The 19,754-nt window shown below is 45.4% G+C and overlaps 1 protein-coding gene across 1 annotated transcript in view; it reads left to right on the plus strand.

Moving 5' to 3' along the window:
• Unc79 (unc-79 homolog, NALCN channel complex subunit) overlaps window positions 1–19,754 on the plus strand; it is a 206,072-nt gene that overhangs the window by 63,121 nt on the left and 123,197 nt on the right. The window contains 6 exon segments of the mRNA XM_028888312.2: window positions 7,885–8,114; window positions 10,170–10,341; window positions 11,841–12,071; window positions 16,320–16,510; window positions 17,043–17,166; window positions 18,687–18,827. Coding sequence (XP_028744145.1) covers window positions 7,885–8,114; window positions 10,170–10,341; window positions 11,841–12,071; window positions 16,320–16,510; window positions 17,043–17,166; window positions 18,687–18,827 — 1,089 coding nt within the window.

Below are 19,754 nucleotides of genomic sequence, written 5' to 3' on the forward strand. Positions count from 1 at the left end.
GGGAAAATCCAGGGCACAGTCATAACCAGATTAAAGTCAAACCAAAATCCCATCAGTGTAAATAAGGCAATGTCCACTATCCGGGATTCACTCACGATCTTCTGGGCTCCTCCAGAGGGCTTGGGTCACTTCTCCGGCTCCGCCCTCTGCAGCACACACAGGTCATCTTCTAGGCTCCGGCTGGCTCCACTCCACTGCTGCTGTTGCTGCTGTTGTCCTTGGTGGTCATCCCATAGTTCTGGCATCTCCAAAACACTGGGGTCTTCTGCGGCAACTGGGCTGCACTTTCACCAACAGCCTCTCATAGGCCCTCTTCATGGTGCCTCAACTTCTCTGCAAGACCTTTCAGTCCTGGACCACCAAGGCTGTATCTACCAATGGCCTTTCCTGTCCTCTCACAGTGCCAAGCTTCAGCTGCTCTCCATGAACTCATTCATGCCACCAAAACCAGTACTATCTAGGTGACTCTTACACTACCAAATTTGACTGCCAGCATTCAGTACAACCTTGGTGGCCTCTGGAACACAGATTCTGTGTGTCGACTCTCTAGAAACACTTCCCGGAAGATTCCACCTCAATGATGCTGGTCTCTTCTTAATCACTACCAATTTCTCTGTTCCAGCTGACCAGCATTGAGTATTCCAACAAAGCAGAGGTTTCACTTTAGTAGTTCTGTATCCTATTAATGACAGCTGATTCTTCAGGCCCAGCTAACCAGAACCACAGAATCTTAATTCACAATAACAAATGACCCCAATAGAGTCTTTAAACTTCCCCTAAAACTTCACAAGCTAGGCCTCCATATCCCACAATCCTGGTACCAACTTGTCTTAATTAGGGTTACTATTGCTATGATGAAATACCATGAGCAAAAGCAAGTTGAAGAGGAAAGGGTGGCTTACATTTGCACATTGCTATTGCCATTGAAGGAAGTCAGGACAGGAACTCAAACAGGGCAGGAACCTGGAGGCAGGAGCTGATGCAGAGGCCATGGAGGGGTGCTGTTTACTGGCTTGCTCCACATGGCTTGCTCAGCCTGCATTCCTATAGAAGCCAGGACCACCAGCCCAGGGATGGTACCACCCATACTGGGCTCTCCCACATCAACCACTAATTAACAAAACACCTTATAGCCTGATCTTATGAAGGTATTCTCTCAACTGAGGCTCCCTCCTTCTAGATGACTCTAGCTTGTGTCCAGTTGATATAAAATTGGCCAGGATAAGCAGATTTAGCAGTTCGCTCTTTGCCCTCAGAATCCTGCAATCCTGAAAGCATCTTCATCTCAGGCTGTCCCTGTCCTTCTCAGTCCACCCTGACAGAATCCACGAGAAACACTGTGTGCTTTTAGGTGTCTGTTATAAACCTCTTTCATTAAACACAAGTTAAAAGTACTGAGATAAACTCTGCTATACCTTGAACTCTCCTCAAAGCTTCTGGGAATAATGCCTTGCAGTCTCAGCACTTTATTATTTAGTAGTGAGAAGAGTGAAGTATGCCCTTAAAATCTCCAGGTCTTTGTTTGCCTAAAAGAGACTATGATGTAATACACCACATTCTGAGTCTTTTTTTCTTTTCTTTTTGGTTTTTGAGACATGGTTTTTCTATGTAGCCCTGACTGTCCTGGAACTCACTCTGTAGACCAGGCTGGCCTCAGAGATCCGTCTGCCTTTGCCTCCCAAGTGCTGTGATTGAAGGCATGTGCCACCACCACCCTGCTCATTCTGGGTCCTAACAGATGGCTTTATATCTAGCCCTGTAATCATTGTTCCCCCTGAGAGCACATTTTCCTGATGCATCCCTGGATCTGGTGTTTACCCAGGAATCTTTCCTTACCTTGAGAATCTTAAACCACTGACTAGGAAGAGTGTCCTGGGTGCAATATTTTCTCTTTAAACTCTAGTTGTAACTAGAATGATTCGTTCTATTCACGTTCCCTCTCAGAGTCTCAGTCTCTCTCTCTCTCTCTCTCTCTCTCTCTCTCTCTCTCTCTCTCTCTCTCTCTCTTGTGTGTGTGTGTGTGTGTGTGTGTGTGTGTGTGTGTGTATGTGCTTATTTGTGCTTGTGTATGTGGAGACCACAGGTGGACATGAGATGTCTTCTTCCATCACTCCCTACCTTGCGTTTTGAGATAGACCTTCAGTGAATCTGGAGTCTGTGGTTTCAGCTGGACTGGCTGGCCAGCAAGACTCCAATGTCCACTTGTCTCCCTTCCGCCCCCAGATCTCGGTCTTAGCTATGGAAACCATTGCACCCAGCTTTTACATAGCTTCTGGGCATCGGACTCTTGGATAGCAAGCACTTGACCCACCTGAGCCTTCTGCCAGTCCTTCTCTAACAAGAAACACTCAGATGCTATCTGGAACCCCACATGAGAAATTCTTTAGTAGACCCCAAGTTCCCTTGTCTGTCTTCCCTGCTTCCTACAGCCAGGGCAGCATCATAGCCAAACATTTACTGCTGTGTCCCTTTCTCCCAGCACAAGAACATTTCTCCATTTCCTCTAAACCCTCCCTGAGGCCCATCTGACTTCCACTAACCATGTCTTCAAAACTTTCCAGATTTGTGGGTTACAAAGCCAGCCACTCAGTGTGGACTGTCTATCACACCAACCACTCAGTGTGGACTGTCTATCACACCAGCCACTCACTGTGGACTGTCTATCACACTAGCCACTTACTGTGGACTGTCTATTACACCAGCCACTCGGTGTGAACGCTCTATCACACCAGCCACTCAATGTGGACTGTCTATCACACCAGCCACTCAGTGTGGACTGTCTATCACACCAGCCACTCACTGTGGACTGTCTTTCACACCAGCTACTTAGTGTGGACTGTCTATCACACTAGCCACTCAGTGTGGACTGTCTATCACACCAGCCACTCAGTGTGGACTGTCTATCACACCAGCCACTCCAGTGTGGACTGTCTATCACACCAGCCACTCCAGTGTGGACTGTCTTTCATGGCAGCACCACACTGCCAGGTGCTCAGTTCTCTTCCAAACTTGCAGTAACTCCACATCAGTGGCAGGTAGGGGCATTAGTGATGGACCTGGATTCTCTGGGTGAAGAGTCAAACAGTGTGTGATAGAGATGACCTGTGATGTCTGGGACAATAGTCACAGTGAGTCTTTGGAGGTTCCTTGCGGGGGAAGTACATTTCATGCAAGGAGGAACAGAAATGGTATGGTCAGAATACCATTCTTTGATTCTCCTCTCAATGAGAAGTAGAGCCCATGTTTCCTCCCCTGGGTTGAGAACATGTGACTGTCTTCAGGTAGCAGAAGTGACTTTGTGTGACTTAGAGTGGGTCACAAAAGGTCACACATCTTACTCCTGGTCTTCTTGAGCGCACACTTCCAGGGTGTCCCTCTAGAATCTTCTGGTGTGCTATGAGAACCCAGTGCTATGGTTTGAATGCAGTTTTGTTCCCTAAGGGCTCATGTGTTGAAAATTTGGTCCCAAGGGTGACAATGTTAAGAGATGGAGCCTAGGGGGAGATCACTCAGCACGAAGCCTTTGGAACAGATTGCATAGCTCTTCATAGGTCTTAGTGGGTTCCCACAGAATGGGTTGTTACAGAAGACCAAATCTGACCCCTCTTGGTGTCTGGATTGCTATGTGGTCTCCCCACCCCCACAAGCACTTCTGCCATTTGGAGACCATCTTTTAAGAGGTCCTCATCAGAGCCCAGTTATTGCCTCTGCCATGCCCTTGAACCTCCATAATATGAAGCTACAACACCCGTTTTCTTTATAATGGGAGCCATGTGTATTTTGTCATAGCAACATAAAATGAAGGGATGCACCAAAGTATACAGAGAGGACAAGCACAGATGCTCTAGTGAGAAAGCCTAGTTGAGCCTGTCCTTCAGTTTCCCCAGCCAGCACCAGATACATGGTGAACAAGGTTTCCGTGGTGCAGCTCTTCTGGTTCCCAGCAGTTCCCGGCAGCCATTGCATTTTAGCCCCTAATATCACAGAGCAGAGCCATCTTGCTCGTGTCCTGTGAGAATCTTTAACTTGGAGAATCCAGGCACATGCCCACATGGCTGAGGTTCTGAATGGTTTGTTATGCAGCAGGATAAAATAGGAAAAGTCAGTTCTGGGGTTGTTTTCAAGTGTTCTGAGGACTATTTATCACTCTCATCTGCTCCTTCCACTCTGCCCCCATGCCCGCTTCTGGGTTTCCGAGAATTTTCTCCAGCACCTCCTTTCCAAACGAATCTGTCCCTTTTATGTCCCTCTCATATCCCACCAGGTGCAGTTAACACAGATGAATTGACTCTTCACCATTCTGCCTGGCTATGTCCTCAGTCACATCCTCAAACTCATTAGGTGCCTTACAGCAGCGGCTATTACAGCGGTTATTACAGGTGTATTACAGCAGCGGTTAACTCTGGCGTTTCTCTGCCACAAATAGAACAAAATAGATTTCCCTTCCTCTCCCTCCCTCCCCCTTTCCACCCTCCTGCCCCTCCCTTCCTCTCCCTCCCCCTCCTCCCCGATGTTCTGCTTTCCCTTTCCTTGCCAAGCCCGGGATGGAACCCAGGGCCTTGCTCACGCCTGGGCAAACACTCTACTAGAGTGACACCTCTAGGTCACCTCTTTCGCAGCTTTCAAAGACAGTTTCTCCCCCCATTGCCTTTTCAGCCTCCTTCAGTTTGCACCATTTAGCTCTTGGCTGCTTTTCCAGACCCCCATCTCCTGCCTGGCTCCAGCCCCAATGCCACCTTCTCAGTGTGTGTTATGGCAGCCTCCCACTTCCGGAGTTAATGTTTATCTTGGCTATGGCCTAGCAAAACAGAGCATCTTTGTACGATGATTACTTGCTCACAGTCCGCTGTCGCCCGGTAATTTGGCCTAGGATTGACTGGGCGATCCTTCTGGGTTTGCCCGTCCACGTCCACAGAAGCACAGTTAGTGGAAAGCTGGAGGAGGGCTGCTCCCTGCCCTCCCTCCTTGTCGTCTTGCCCAGCTGGACTGACTGGGATGGCCAGGACATTAGGTGTCTGGACCCCCTCCTGAATGGTGTGTGTTGAGGTTCCTGAGGTGACAGTGTTCCAGTGTGGGGAAAAGACTCCACCTATAATAGATCGAACTAGAAGGCCTCTGGAGAGCAGAGTCTGGTCTCAGGCTAAGTGTCACTTTGTGTCTGGGTTTGACTACAGGAAAGAAATAGGAAAAAGAAGGTGACGGTTGGTCCTTGACAGTAGCCCGTCCAGCTAAGCACTTGTCTGAGGACTCGGCATCACACAGGTGTTAGGTGGGTGTTTACAGCCCTGCTGCTGCTTTAGCAAGCTGGCTCTGAATCCTATGAGTCTGCCTGGTGTAACTGCTGTCCAGGTTGTTTATACAACTGAATGGCCAGAGAGATCATGAGTGTCTTTTCCTTCCTCTATGTATCTAAATGCATCTGTTATGTTCTGTATGAACCGTAGAAAAATCTCATACTGAGCAGAGATAATCATGATAAGTGAATCTTTCTTCTTGTACATAGTGGACCAAGAAATCTACAGCAAAAAGTCAGAAAACTTAAAAATGATGCTGGGATTTAGGGAGCATCTGGGCAGTTGGAAGTAGGCTGGGGAAACAGCTGACCTTAAACTTCAGGACTGTATTATGGCTAACAATGAAATCATAGCCACAGCCTATTATTTATGTAACGTGAAAATCCCAAAGAACATAAAGCTAATTATGATTGTCTCAGTTCATTTAGGCTGCTACGAAATGTCATGGGTTGGGACAAAACATGTATTTATTGGGAAGTTCAAGATCAAGGCATTGGTAAATTTGATGTCTGCTCTTCAAACGTGGCACCTTCCTGTGTCATGTTTTCATAGCTTGCTTTTCATAGGAGCACTAATTCCATTTTTGAAGGCTCTGTGTTCGTGGCTTACCCACCTCTCATAGACTCTGCCCCCTAACACTATCATGTGGAGGTTAAGATTTTAACATGAGGAATTTGGGAGTGGGGTTTGGAATAAGTGTCATAGCAATAGCTTTAAGGGGAGAAAGGCCACCAAGAATGTATGCTGAGAAATACTGCTCTGCTGGCAGAATAATGTTGGTGGGTGAGCAGGGGGACCCTAAACTAATAAGAACTCATGTGCTTACCGAGTGAAACTCAGTGTCCGAAAGAGAAAGGTCATTGAGCAAACATTTCCCAGGGAAATCCAAATGTCTCCTCTCCCCAAACAGGGCACCCACAAAAGACCAAAGTACTATCTTATCAAAATCCAAGGCTTACCTATAGAGATGGGTGAGAGGTCATTAAAGGAGCATGGGTAGCCCCAATGCAGCAGCACCACCAGAAAGTGGGTGACCCCCCCATAGACCGAGTCCCCTCTTCAGTTAGTACTCCACACTCTCTATACTCTAGCATTTCCTGAGACCATGAGGCCACATGAACTAAGGCACAATTGCCTATAGCTGGCTGGAAGTTCAGGAGGGCGTGGCTAGGATCTTGGATCAGGGCCTAGTGACTCCCCGTGTCTCCTTCTGTGGGGCTCTCAAGCAGTCACAGTTGCTCCGAGGAGGGCGAGGGCTGGTATGCTCCAACAACCACGGCGCTCTACAGTATTGATAAACAGAGAAAGTCCGTGTTGACTCGAATGCCGAAAAAGAGGAAAACCACGAGGAATTTTAATAGGAAAATCACAAGACATCTCAATCGCTTATTTAAAAAATTAGTAAGAACATATTATAAATAGTTTAAACTCAACGACAATGAACACGGAGCTGCTGTCTTTTGGAAAAGCTGCAGCTGTGGAAAGTATAAAGACTTCAATGTCCCTGTCTTGTTCTGATGGTTTGTTGGCCTGAGGGAAAAGAAAAAAGAAAGAAAAAAAAGATTTTTTTTTTTTCTAACACTAGTGTCCAAAGTCAGTGGTCTGGTACTAAAGAGGTGAAATGGTAGTTCCTACTGACAGGTTGTTGCATCGTTGATGTGTTGCTGGAGGGTTTGTGCTTGCAGCCCTCCTCCTGATGCCCCTGGGATGCCTGTCAGGAGTGTTCCCCACTCTTCACAAACTCTGAGCTGATAAGGCCCAGGGTACTGCTTGCCCATGAGGTGCTCCTACCAAGTGTGTGGGCTTTGTCTGATGGTGGTGTTTGGTGTCAGGGTGCTTCCTGCTCCCTCGAAGCTCCCCAGACTGCTGCTTCCCAGAGACGCAGCCTCACTCCCCTGCCTCTGGTCAGGGCAGTGCTGATAGCAGGCCCCGCCCTAGCCCACCCCATGCAAAGGCGTCTCCTTCCTGCTACGTGGCTTTTCTCCTTCCCCCCACTTCCTGTGGAGCCCTCTGCTGGGGTTGCTGTCAGTGGCCAGTTCTGGGGCTAGGTCTAGCAGGGCTTTGGTGTGTCCTCGCAGTGTGGTTTTGGTGTATTCGTTAAGTGGTGGAGTGGAGATGGGGGAATGTCAGCCGTGCTGTGGGGCTGTCAGTCCGCCCGCCAGCCGTAGTCTAACCTCCGTCTGTCCTTGAATGCCAAGGACAGATGAACTGCAGGGGAATCTACTCTGCGAGCAGTAGATAAACTAATTTTTAAAAGGATTATGCTGGAAGCTGAAATTCTTCCTTCCTGATTCTGGGCTGCTATGGTGTGCTTTCTCTGCATCACGGTTCTAGGGTCTTATTTTTAATTTGTTAGAAAATCTTAAACATTAAATTCGAATAATCTAGCTTCCCATCTCAGTTCCATTGCTTTCTAGACCATATCTGCCTTTTCCACTAGAATAAAACACCTCTGAGTGGCTAGACAATACCCTACATTTTTGAAACTCGGTCACTTCCGGTGGCCCCTTGAGGTTCCATTTGCTCCAGGTTTTTATCCGAGTTTGTCTCGGAAGCCGGCTTTAATTGGCTCGACTTTCTCTGCTTCCAGAACTGCAGCTCCCATGTCAGAAGGGCAGTCGTCACCTGCTTTTCCGCAGGGTGCTGTGGTCGTCACGGAAACAGGCCTGTTCGGTACTGCAAAAGATGCCACTCCAATCACCACAATAACGAGGTGGGGGCCACTGCAGAGACTCACCTCTACCAGACCTCTCCACCCCCCATCAACACACGGGAGTGTGGGGCGGAGGAGCTGGTCTGCGCCGTGGAGGCAGTGATCAGGTAACCTCGCGTGGCTTTGAGGTTCTCCTTGCTCACCCCAGAGATGGGCAAATTCACTCCCGTTCTCGCGCTCTCTGCTGCCTTGCCATGATGATGTTTTAATAAAATTTATGAATTCAATAAATATTTTGATTGGATGACAATTATGTGCAAGGCCTTGTGCTAGGTACTTGGGAGACACAAGTGCCCTTCAGTTACCTAAGCGGGGACTAGAGAAACAGAAACTGTGGTAGGCTCTGGTGAGTGCAGGGGAGCAGTGAGCCAGGGAGGTGTCAGGGCAGTGAAGTGGAGGCTTCCATCAAAGTGAGGGGTTGAGCCCCGGCACCATGAGCCCCCAGGAGGAGGACTGCCCAGACCAGATGCACCACTCTTCCTGCCTGTTAGGAAGAAGGTGCAGGAGAGCCAGGGGGCGAGGTGCTGGGAGGACTTCCAGGCTGAGGGATTCAGATGGCCCTGGGTTCCGGGCGGCTGAAGGGCTCTGTTAGATGAGGGAGGGAAAAGCAGCATTCCATACCATAACATCTAGATCTGCCCTCTTTTCAGAGACTATCCAAATGCCTTTATTTATTATTTATTTTTTTGAGACAAGGTTTCTCTGTGTAGCTTTTGCACCTGTCCCGGATCTCACTCTGTAGACCAGGCTGGCCTCGAACTCTCAGAGATCCACCTGAGTCTGCCTCCCGAGTGCCGGGATTAAAGGCATGCGTCACCACCGCCCGGCTTCCGAATGCCCATTTTAAGGAGACTATGTCTTTTCTATTTCTTATACCAGTGGCAAACACAGAATAGAATTACAGTGATACTAAACAGCATTACACAAAACAAAGATCAAGATGCAGCTCTACAGTTTCGTACATTACCTAGTTGTTTTCAGTACATGTTTTGTTTATATGATCGTAGTTACAGCAAACCTATGGTTCTTTTTGAGCCAACATTCAGTCTGCTCTTTTCATATGTGCTGAAGTTTGTATTTATCACTTTATAGTCCATATGTAAAATCCACGGAGTGGGCTGGGAAGAGGGCTCGATGGCTAAGAGCATTTTATGCATGCATGAGGTCCTGAGTCTGAATCCCAGCAACCATGTAAAAGGCTGGGCCCGGCCACATATGCCTGTAACTGCAGCATTAGGGAGCAGAGACAGGCAGGTTCTGAAGGTGTGCTGGCCTGACAGCCGTTTCCATGGTGAGCTTCCAGCAGCAGGTACCCTCTAACTAGTAACTAATAAAACAGAGAGTGGAGGAGGAAGACACCCAGTGTTCTTCTCTGGCCTTTGCAGGTGCACACACAGGTGTACATACTCATATCCCCAGTGAATGTATACACCATAACACACACACACACACACACACACACACACACACACACACACACGAGAGAGAGAGAGAGAGAGAGAGAGAGAGAGAGAGAGAGACAGAGAGAGTTATAATTTATTTTTCTCTGCCGTCATATTTTTAGATGACTTTTTTTTATATTTTATAAACAACCCTGATATATTGTGCACAGGGCTCTTCCTATATAGTCTCAGATGTGGGTTAGCTGGTCAGAAGGTTTAGATGTTTTCATAATATGTTATCAAATCGCTTTTGAAGCATGAGCATCAGTTTACACCACCAACAGTGTGCATGAAGTCACTTTTTGCTGATCCCTTGCCAACATCAGTTAATATTACTTTTTTATCTGCTACTTGCTTAGTAGTAAGCTCAGGGAGGAACCTCTGCCTCACGTCCAGAGCCTTGAACACTAGTTGCTGACTTTTCTTCCATCTGGGGGCAAATGACCAGTCTCGCCTTTCAGGGGTGTTGGGAGCCCGAAGAAAGAGAGGCATTACACCAACCTCCATGTGACCAATTGGAAGAAGGAGTCTCTTGGCTTATCTTTGGGATGGGGAATATAGAATAGTAAGAAACCGACACTAGGGTTTCTGGATAAATGACACGGACTTAGAGGAGGGCCCTCACAATACTGGAGTGCTCACATGGCAATTGCTCCGGAGAGGCCGGAATCTGGGATGTGCTTTTCCTCTGTCTTACTTGAACTCACCCTTCTCGGGCAGTTTGTTGAAAGAAGCGGAGTTCCATGCGGAGCAGAGAGAACACGAGTTGAACCGGCGGCGGCAGCTGGGCCTCTCCTCCTCCCACCACTCCCTGGACAACGCGGATTTTGATAACAAGGACGATGATAAGCATGACCAGAGGCTGCTCAGTCAATTCGGAATATGGTTCTTAGTAAGAAAAAGACACCAGCCACTCTTGGCTTTCCTCTTTCTCGTTCTGTGTTGTATCTGATGAGGAAAGTCTCCCATTCTTTTGAAAGGAGACAATCGTGAAGAATGAACCTTTTGAACGGAGTGGTATATCCCCCTGAGGGGCGGGGTCCAGGAGTAGAAATTCTCAGCTCTGTTAGATTCACCCAAGAATGCTTTTGGAAAGCCACTATGTGCAGATTCATCTCCAGAGTCCTGGGAACTTTTCTTTTTAATTATAAAGACACTTATTTTACAACCAATTTTTGGTACACATATTATTTTATCATTTTTTAAAGATGAAAGAAGCTATATAATAATGAGACAGATATGCCTGTTAGTTTTTATGCAAACAATTAAATTTTGGTTAATTTAAGGTTTTCAGAGTGGATCAATATTTTAGTTTTATGATCGTCAGTGCTCACCGAATTTGTCTTTACCAAACAAGTAGGCAGTGAGAACCATAGTGCCGAGGCCTTGACCGATTGAAGTGCACCTCCCTCCGGAGACACAAAGGGAGAGTTGCTAGTGCAGACTGGACAGTGTGGTTCAGTACGGGGCACAGATGATTTATATCTCGTCATTTATGTACACAAGGAATTTTTGTGTGTATTTAAGGGAGGGTCTGTGTATACCAGATGACTCAGTCAGGCTGTGGTAGAGTGAGTCCGCCAGGCCACTCATTCAATGGAGACCAAACATGGCAAAGACCCCGCTGAATGAGTCCGTTCTGCAGAGACGCTGGCTTTTTTCCCCTTGCTTGCTAGAGTCAAGGATTATGTCTCCATAGCGATCGCTCTCTTCTATGCTTGCACAGTTTTGAAAAACAAAACAAGACTACCAAACTGAGAATTAGTTGTTGGTTCTGCATGTCTTTCTTCCAAAGACTTATTATATAGGGGCACAGCGGCTCCTTTTGTTGAAAACTCTTAGAAGGCAGGGGCAATGCTTTAATTAACCAACTAATTAATTAACTTTGTCTTCTTGGACTCTGCCAAGTGCTCAGTAAAATACTGTTTCTAATGAGTAGATATTTAAAAAATGACTTATAATGTGGTAAATTGAAAGGGGCACTAGGGTATCAGAAAAACTACTGATGCAAGTTTTTTGTTTTTTTTTTTTAACCTAAATCTGATCTTTTGAGAACTGAAATATTTATGGATGTTTTTTCATTGAAGATATTAGTGAAATACCACTTCATGGACTTAATCTTTTGGCACTTTTTTCTGGTTCAGGTTACATAATAGTTACACTAGGAAAGCAATGCTTATTGGATGCTTAGAGGATGTTATTGTGGTAATCAATGCATGCCTCTAGAAAGGGTCCAAGTTCTGGATAGGTGATAATAATTTGTAACATTCTGATTTTGAATCATCTGGACCCCGCCCTCCTTTTTTTAAAATTTGTCTTTAAATATACTTGTAATAAGTTTGTAAAGCTGGATTGGTGGAGCCTGACTGAGGTCTGTTCTGCCCACCCCAGGTAAGCCTCTGCACACCCAGTGAGAATACACCCACGGAGAGCCTGGCCCGGCTGGTGGCCATGGTATTTCAGTGGTTTCATTCCACGGCGTACATGATGGATGATGAAGTTGGAAGTTTAGTGGAAAAACTAAAGCCTCAGTTTGTTACCAAGTGGCTAAAGACAGTATGTGACATCCGCTTCGATGTCATGGTCATGTGCCTTCTTCCCAAACCCATGGAGTTCGCCAGGGTAAGTGGAAGTCATTCATCTGGACCTTGCTGTGGGAGAACTTGGGGGAAAATGCCACCTTTGACCCTCCTGCTGTCTGTGTCAACAGCCAAAGATAGTTAGTTTACCTGGGTGTGGTGGCATGTACCTGTTATCCTAGAATTTAGGAGACTGAGGCAGAAGGATGGCTTTGAGGCCCATGATGGTTTGGGCTACACAGTGTGTACCAGGCTAGTCAGGGCTACAATGTGGTTTGTTTTCTCAAAAATCCAAGCCAAATCTATACAAACAAATGACAAGAGTGGTTAGTGTAACACCCACATCTTTGGTGATGTGCCATTTTGGCATTGTTTTGGGATGGGGAAGAATGGCATGATGGGATAATGAGGTGTCTCTAATAACTTATATGTTCATTCTTGGTGTCGCTTGTTTTTATAAAAAAAGAAATAGTAGCAGTTTCTATGGGATTTGGGGGCTGAGTTCTTTCCTGGCTTGCAACCAAAGAGGAGGATTTCTGCAGCTTTATGTGTACTTCTCAATGACAGAATGGCAATGCCTCTGAGATAACTCTTTACTAAAAGCAATGGATCTTCACCTGGGCCTGCACATGCCCAGTGGGTCACTAAAAGCAGGCAAAGCGTGGCATCTCTAGCCTCATTTTTTGTATGTCCTCTTTGGGTCAGATGCCTACTTGCTCAGCTGTGCCTGTAGGCATAACAATTATTTAGCCCTCTGGGAGGGTAAAGACACTAAGATAAAAGCAACTCAAAGGGATTTTCAATTTTCAAAATTGGTCAACCACCAATTTTTAAGGTGCCCTGTTGTCAGACCTCTGTGATGGTTCCTTGAAGTCTTCAGTAATTACTGCACACCTTCCAGGAAGAGTTGAACTTTGCAGGGGATCATCCTGTGAAGAGACAGACTACCACCCCTCAATCAGTACAGACATCCCACGGGAAACAGATCACCCCTGCTTCCAGCATCACAGGTCCATTAGATACATGACCTGTGAGCTAATGGAAAATGCCTCCTGATTACCTCCCTCCTTCCCTCTCTTTTGGGGCAAATTCTCAACAGGAATAATACTCTGTGTGAGCAGAACTGAGATAATGGCCAACCAGACCACAGTTTGTTTGACTGAGACTGCTCCACTGTGTGGACATCCCTTTCTCTTTCCTCACGTCACTTCCGACTTTGCCAGGATTCTGGAAGACAGGCTTCACCCTTTTTTTGTCTTCCCTGTGTGGTCATCCTGGATATCAAACTCCTTTTTGGTCTTCAATCATTCCTTTGATTTCTGGGATGAGTGGACAGATCTGATTTGTTGGGAATCCCCCTTTACTCCAGCTGCCCTAAATCAGCTTCTCATCTAAGACTCTAGTAACAAAGGAAATCTACTCCGTGACTTTTGAAAACACCAAAAATGGTTCCTAGAACTGCTGAATGCCGGCTCCTGGTGTTGGAGGACAGGTTTCTCTCTTTCTCTCCTCTTGCTACCTTAGTGGATCACTAGCTGCAGATGCTCAGCTTGGGAAGACCCCACATTTTCTTCATTACAATATGATTTGTGCCTAACCAAGAAAAGTGGAGGCCCAGAATCAGTTTTTGGCAGCAACATGTGATTTTTTTTTTCCAAAGTATTTTCTAGGTTTTATTTTTATTTTTAACATTTTGTTTTCTTTCAAAAAGACCTTGAGATAATCTTCAGTTTAAAACTATGCTGAAACGAGACATTTGAGGATAAATCAGAACACAGACTATGTGCAGGAATAGCTTGGATTCCACGATCCGGATGGCTGAGCAGTTATGGGATAGGATACGCTCTGCTCATCTTTGCTGCCACCTACTGACTCATTTGTAAAATTGCATTTTTATGTGATGGACAATTTCCAGTTGTTGGATTTCCTTGTGTTGGTATGCTCCCGTTATTTCTCTTCTAGGAGGCTGGTTTGATGTGATTCTGGGAGATAAGAAGATACATTGTCAGTAAAACTTCTCCTCTTCCAAAGTGGGCCCTACAAGGGGACCAATAATGAGTTAATTAGAAGAGAAGGCTCATGGATGAGCATAATGAGGGATGATGAATTATTGCCTGAACTGTTAGAGATTTAAGATTTCCATACCAAACTCAACATGGCTCTGGCTTTTTGAAGCTAAGCACAAGAAGTGACTTCCCTCTGAGTGGCTGAATTGTCAGGACACTCTCTTTGGAGGGGGTAAATGGATGTGCATTTTCAAAATCCTCTGCTTTAGGCAGAGAGCTTTAGTCAGAACGTATACAATTAGGAGCCCATAAAGGGGTGCAGAGAATAGAGTTAGCCCGAGGAAACAAATCCACAAGCAGAGATCCGTGCTTGGATAGATCATGGACCTTGTTTCTGAGGGCGAGAAGCCAGGAATGGTGGTTTCTAGACAGTAGCAAAATGAGGATGTTAGTGTTACAGTGATGCTTGTTTCCTGTCAACAACGTGAAAGTTGTGGGTATTTGGTGCATTTCCTGAGGGACTTGAACTTCTGTGGATTAATCTTTTAAAGCTTGAGTCATCCAGTGTCAGCTTGTAGGCCTTCGGGCAAGACTACCCAATACTTTAAAAAAAAAAAATCTTTCCTTTATTTGTTTATTGTGTGGTGGGGGAGGATGTACAAGCAAAGGTATGTTGTGGAAGTCCAAGGACAACCTGTTGCAGTCCATTCTCTCCTTCTTTTACTCTGTTGGCCTGAGAAGTGGAGCTGAGCCTTGGGCCTGGCAGCAAGCACCTCTACCTGCTGAGCCATCTCATTGGCCCAAGAACACCCGATCTTAATAAGAATGTGGTCAACTGAATTTAGTTCTCTGTAGATGCTGGGTCAGGAGGGTGAGAGGAAATTTAAAAACAGACTATGGAGATGGCTAAGTGGTGGAATACTTGCCGTGAGGACCTGAGTTCAAAGCACTGGCACTCACATTAAAAGTCACACGTGGCCATGCAGGCCACCTGTGACTTGGTTTTCTCAAGACAGGATTTTTCCATGTAGCCCTGGCTTTTCTGGAACTTGCTCTGTAGACCAGGCTGGCCTCAAACTCAGAGATCTGCCTGCCTCTGCCTCCCAGGTGCTAGAATTAAAGGCATGCCACACCACCGCCCAGCTAGACCTTAGACCTATTTAAACAAAAGACTGTGGCAGAACATGAAGAGTAGAGAGAAATAGCATTCTGGACCACACTGTTGTCCATAAAGGAAAATCTGCAGTACTGAGTTGGGCAGGAGGAAGTGTGTTCTCTGCAGACAGGAGAAACTGCACGTTGACCCAGCTGTAGAAAGGGTGACTTTTCACTGTTGGTCATCACAGCAGGAGTAGAACTGTGGAATCACAACTCACATGGGCTCTGGAAGTCCACAGCAGAAGAGTTCAAATTCAGTCCGTGATCAATATCTGTATCTACCTGTAACTGTGTGTTTTTTTTTTTTTTCTTTGCTGTGGAGTTTAGCATGAAGTCCTCAAAAGAAGAAACACAAATGGCCAGTAAACACTTTAAAAAGTGCTCAGCAGCCCCAGCCATTATGGAAATGCAGATTCAAACCTTTTTAGATCCAGTCTTTCCGGGCGTGGTAGTCTGTGCCTTTAATCCCAGCAGTTAGGAGGCAGATGAATCTTTGTGGTTTACAGAATGAGTTCCAGGACAGCCAAGACTACACAGAGAAACTCTGTCTAGAAAAAAAAATCCAATCTCACCCCAGTCAGAACAGTCATCATCAGGAATATAAGTGGCAACAAATGCTGGCATGGATGTGGAGCAAGGGGAACACTCATGCGTTGTTGGTGGGAGTGGAAGTCCATGCGGCCTCTTGGCAATTTGTCTTGATTGGAAATAGAATTACCATATGTTACAGCTGTACCACTGCTGGGTATTTCCCCAGAGCACTTAATATCCTCCTGCAGAGACTCCCAAATTCACTGATGGAGTTTTTTTTAAAAAAAATTTTATTTTTGTTTTTTTGAGACAGGATTTCTCTGTGTATTTTTGGTGCCTGTCTTTGTTCTCACTCTGTAGACCAGGCTGGCCTCAAACTCACACAGAGATCTGCCTGGCTCTGCCTCCTGAATGCTGGGATTAAAGGCGTGGGCCACCACCACCCGGGCTCACTGATGGATCTTAATGATGGATGAAGATTCCCACAGATCTCACCCTGAAGACTCTTGGCCTGGGACTCGTAATAGGCCTATTCCCTTCTAAGAAGTCCTTGAATATAACTGTAAGGAGTATGTTTTGTTCTTTTGCCTTTGTAGGTTGGCGGATACTGGGATAAGTCCTGTAGCACAGTGACTCAGTTAAAGGAAGGTCTCAACAGGATTCTCTGCCTGATCCCTTACAATGTGATCAGCCAGTCTGTGTGGGAGTGCATTATGCCAGAATGGCTGGAAGCCATCCGAACAGAGGTCCCTGATAACCAGTTAAAGGAATTCAGGGAAGTATTAAGGTGGGTAAGTAGTTTAATGAAGTCACTAATTGTAGCGATATCTAACACTCACAGAGCATGTACTGAATACTGGGCACTCTGCTGACTGTCTTATGTAATCTTTATAACTAACCATCCTGTGGAGTGATGTGAAGTGCTCGGATAAAATGCTGCCAGAAACTGAGCTAAGATGGGCTTGTTCTCATGGAGCAGTAAACGTCTATCATTCCCTTTGTTTATTTCCAGATACAGTTGCTGGGATATGTTGGGAAAGTATAAAGGGAATGTCTTTAGATGCTGGGGCAGTTTCTTCTACTAAGCCCCACATGGGGATGAACACTAATGTAATGTTGTCACAACCATACAATCATTTCTATTTAATGATGGAAACTTGCTTCTTAAAGTAGTGAAACATGTGAATGCCTGATGGAACACAAGGAAATTAATCTAAAGGCCTTAGCTCTTCGAGGTTATAGTTAGGAATACTTCCGTGGCACCAATGGTCTTTGGTGTGTGCCCATCGGTCACTTACCTCTGTTGCTCTGCTTTCCAGCAAAATGTTTGACATAGAGCTGTGTCCTTTGCCGTTTTCAATGGAAGAGATGTTTGGCTTTATTAGCTGCCGGTTTACAGGATACCCTTCCACTGTGCAGGAACAAGCACTCCTCTGGCTTCATGTAAGTGAACCATGCCACCATTTGGAGTGGCTTCTGGCCACCGAGCTTTAGATGCCTAGGGGAAGGGGGAAGAGCTTTTGCAGAGACTCCAAATCTTTGTGTTTATGAAAGCGTACTGCGGGCTGGTGTCATGTATGTGGAGATAAGTGGCTGAATTTCAGACACATGTAGCTGTAGCTGTAGTGAATAAATGTGCTCGGTAATATTACCAAACCCATAGGGCCTTTTAGGCCTTGTGTTTGGCTATGTGTCCAGGATACAGAGAAATTGCCTTTTCCTGGAAAGATTGAGAAGTACTCATGGAGAGAATGGTTTGTGCTGTCCCATCAGCCTGGGATGATTTCCTCTTCTGTCTCCATCAAAGAGCACAAACTTAATCTTTTAAAAGCCTGCCTCACAAATTACCTCCTCTCAAGTTTTCTGTAGCTCTCAGTCTGCCCAGATCCTTATTCCTTCCTATAGCATCTGACAGGCTCTCTTTGTGAATTCTCTAATAGGTTTTTTTTGGTTTGGTTTGGTTTTCCTTCTACTTACAAATCCCTCAAGTTCAGGGACCACAGCTTATTTTTAAATTTATGGCCTAGTCAAGCCTTTCCTCCTAGCATTTGGATATGTATTTTATTTAATGAGCACTCAGTTTAAAAAAAATAAATAAAAATTGTGAAATTGAATACTGCCCTATGAAGTTTAAGCAGTTTCACAAAATGAGGGCAGATCCATAGTTTAACTATAATTACAGATACTTTTTTTTTTTAAGTTTGCTTTTGTAGTGCTGGGGATCAAACTCAGGGCCTTCTGTATTGCTCTGAAGGCATATGCTACAATTGAAGAGAATGGGATAAGATGAGGCTCAAAACTGACTCACGACAATTAGCTGTGGGAACACTTGCTGATCTCTTGTAGTATACAGTCAGATAAAGACTGGGTTAGAAATAGACTTTTTCTCATCCTTTTTTCCTTCAGGCTGACAGTGGGTAGAATGGTACCTGTTATTAAATTCAATGGAAGTGGTGATTGTTCCCAGAAAACCATGAGGGGAGGTCTAAGAGGAGAAGAGGATGGGTTTTTTCCTGTATGAAGAAAGGAAACATGGACCCCCAGAAAGTTCACTGCGGAATGAGGTGTAGTTGAGGTGTAGATGAAGGGCATATAGCCCCAAAAGGATGTGAGCTTGCACCAGAAAGCAAGACAGCATGCAGTGTTGAGTCGGAGTGGGAGTGGGCCAGGGCGAGGGCTGCAATGATGCTAGTCGAGGGGAAAGGTTCCACAGAGCGTGCTAGAGAGGACACAGCATCCAGGGATACAGTGGGAAGAACACAACAGCTCACTGGACAGTGGGAGGGGAAAATGGAAATTCCAAAGATGACTGACGTCCTTGGTGTGAAAAAGCGAAAATGACTGTGCTCATAGGCATGTGCTGACTGTCCTTCCATTCAGTAGTTTACACAGAGAAAATATTAATTTAGTTTTCGGAGTTTGAAAATTTACTTTTTTGGGTGTGTGTGTGATTTTTCCCTCAGGTGTTATCGGAGTTAGATATCACAGTTCCACTTCAACTCTTGATAAGTATGTTTTCTGATGGTGTTAATTCTGTCAAAGAATTGGCAAATCAAAGAAAATCAAGAACCAATGACCTGTCAGGGAACGCCGCAGCACGAAGGGTAATTATTGCCATGACTGTTCTTGTCCTACTTGTTAAGGCTTGGGGAACCCTTGCCAGCTGCTCTGGCCTCCAAAGTAGCATCACTAGAAATCTCTTTGGGAAGACTGTATCATGTTCCATTCCATTAATCTTTTAATTACATTAAATAAGAAAACATTTGTTAAAGACAGACTTGATAGAGCCTTTAATCAGTAAGTTACTGTTTTCATTTCTTTTTAATTTAATTTTGCCTTCTCTTACCATTGAGAGATCAAGAGAGTAATTTTTTTTCTACTTATATTCTTCCTCTGGGGGTAGGGCATTTTCCTGGTAAATAGAATTTTTTTTTCTAGTTACTGGTAGATCAGTATTTCACTTTGAGGAAAGAATTGGGGTGACTTTTTTGGTTTGTTTTGTGTTTGGGGAAGACAGGGTGAATTGGTGGAGGCTTTAAGTGATACTGTGTTGTAAAACAGCGGAGGCCTTTTTATTTCATCTTTGTGGGTGAGAAAGTGCCTAAGCATGGTTAGTGTGCTTTATAACATGTCCATGGAGGACCTGAAGGAGTTTCTGTAAGTGGAGGGATGTTTTCAGACCATGAGCAGTTCCTGAGAGGTGAATGATCTCAACTCTCTGCATGACAAGCTGCTTCCCAGAATGCTCCCAAAGCCATTCCACTGACACTGGGGATCAGAAACCCTAATGAGGTCATGGGATCGTAGGTTGTACTCAGTGCTTTTTTGAAAAGGATCATTGCTTACCTGTTTGGTAGGAACCGGTGGCCCACCTTGTTTTCAGGTGGCACGGCCCTTCATTCTGTGTAGTGTTAACACTGAACAGCATCATGGAGTTGTAAGACCCCATCATCCTCATTTTCACAGTTGCTGAACCTTAGACCCAGTGAAGTGACTCTATAAACACGTCTGATTCATAAGGGGTGATTGTC

The sequence above is a fragment of the Peromyscus leucopus genome, chromosome 14 (genome assembly GCF_004664715.2).
Source record: "Peromyscus leucopus breed LL Stock chromosome 14, UCI_PerLeu_2.1, whole genome shotgun sequence".
Classification (NCBI taxonomy): domain Eukaryota; kingdom Metazoa; phylum Chordata; class Mammalia; order Rodentia; family Cricetidae; genus Peromyscus; species Peromyscus leucopus.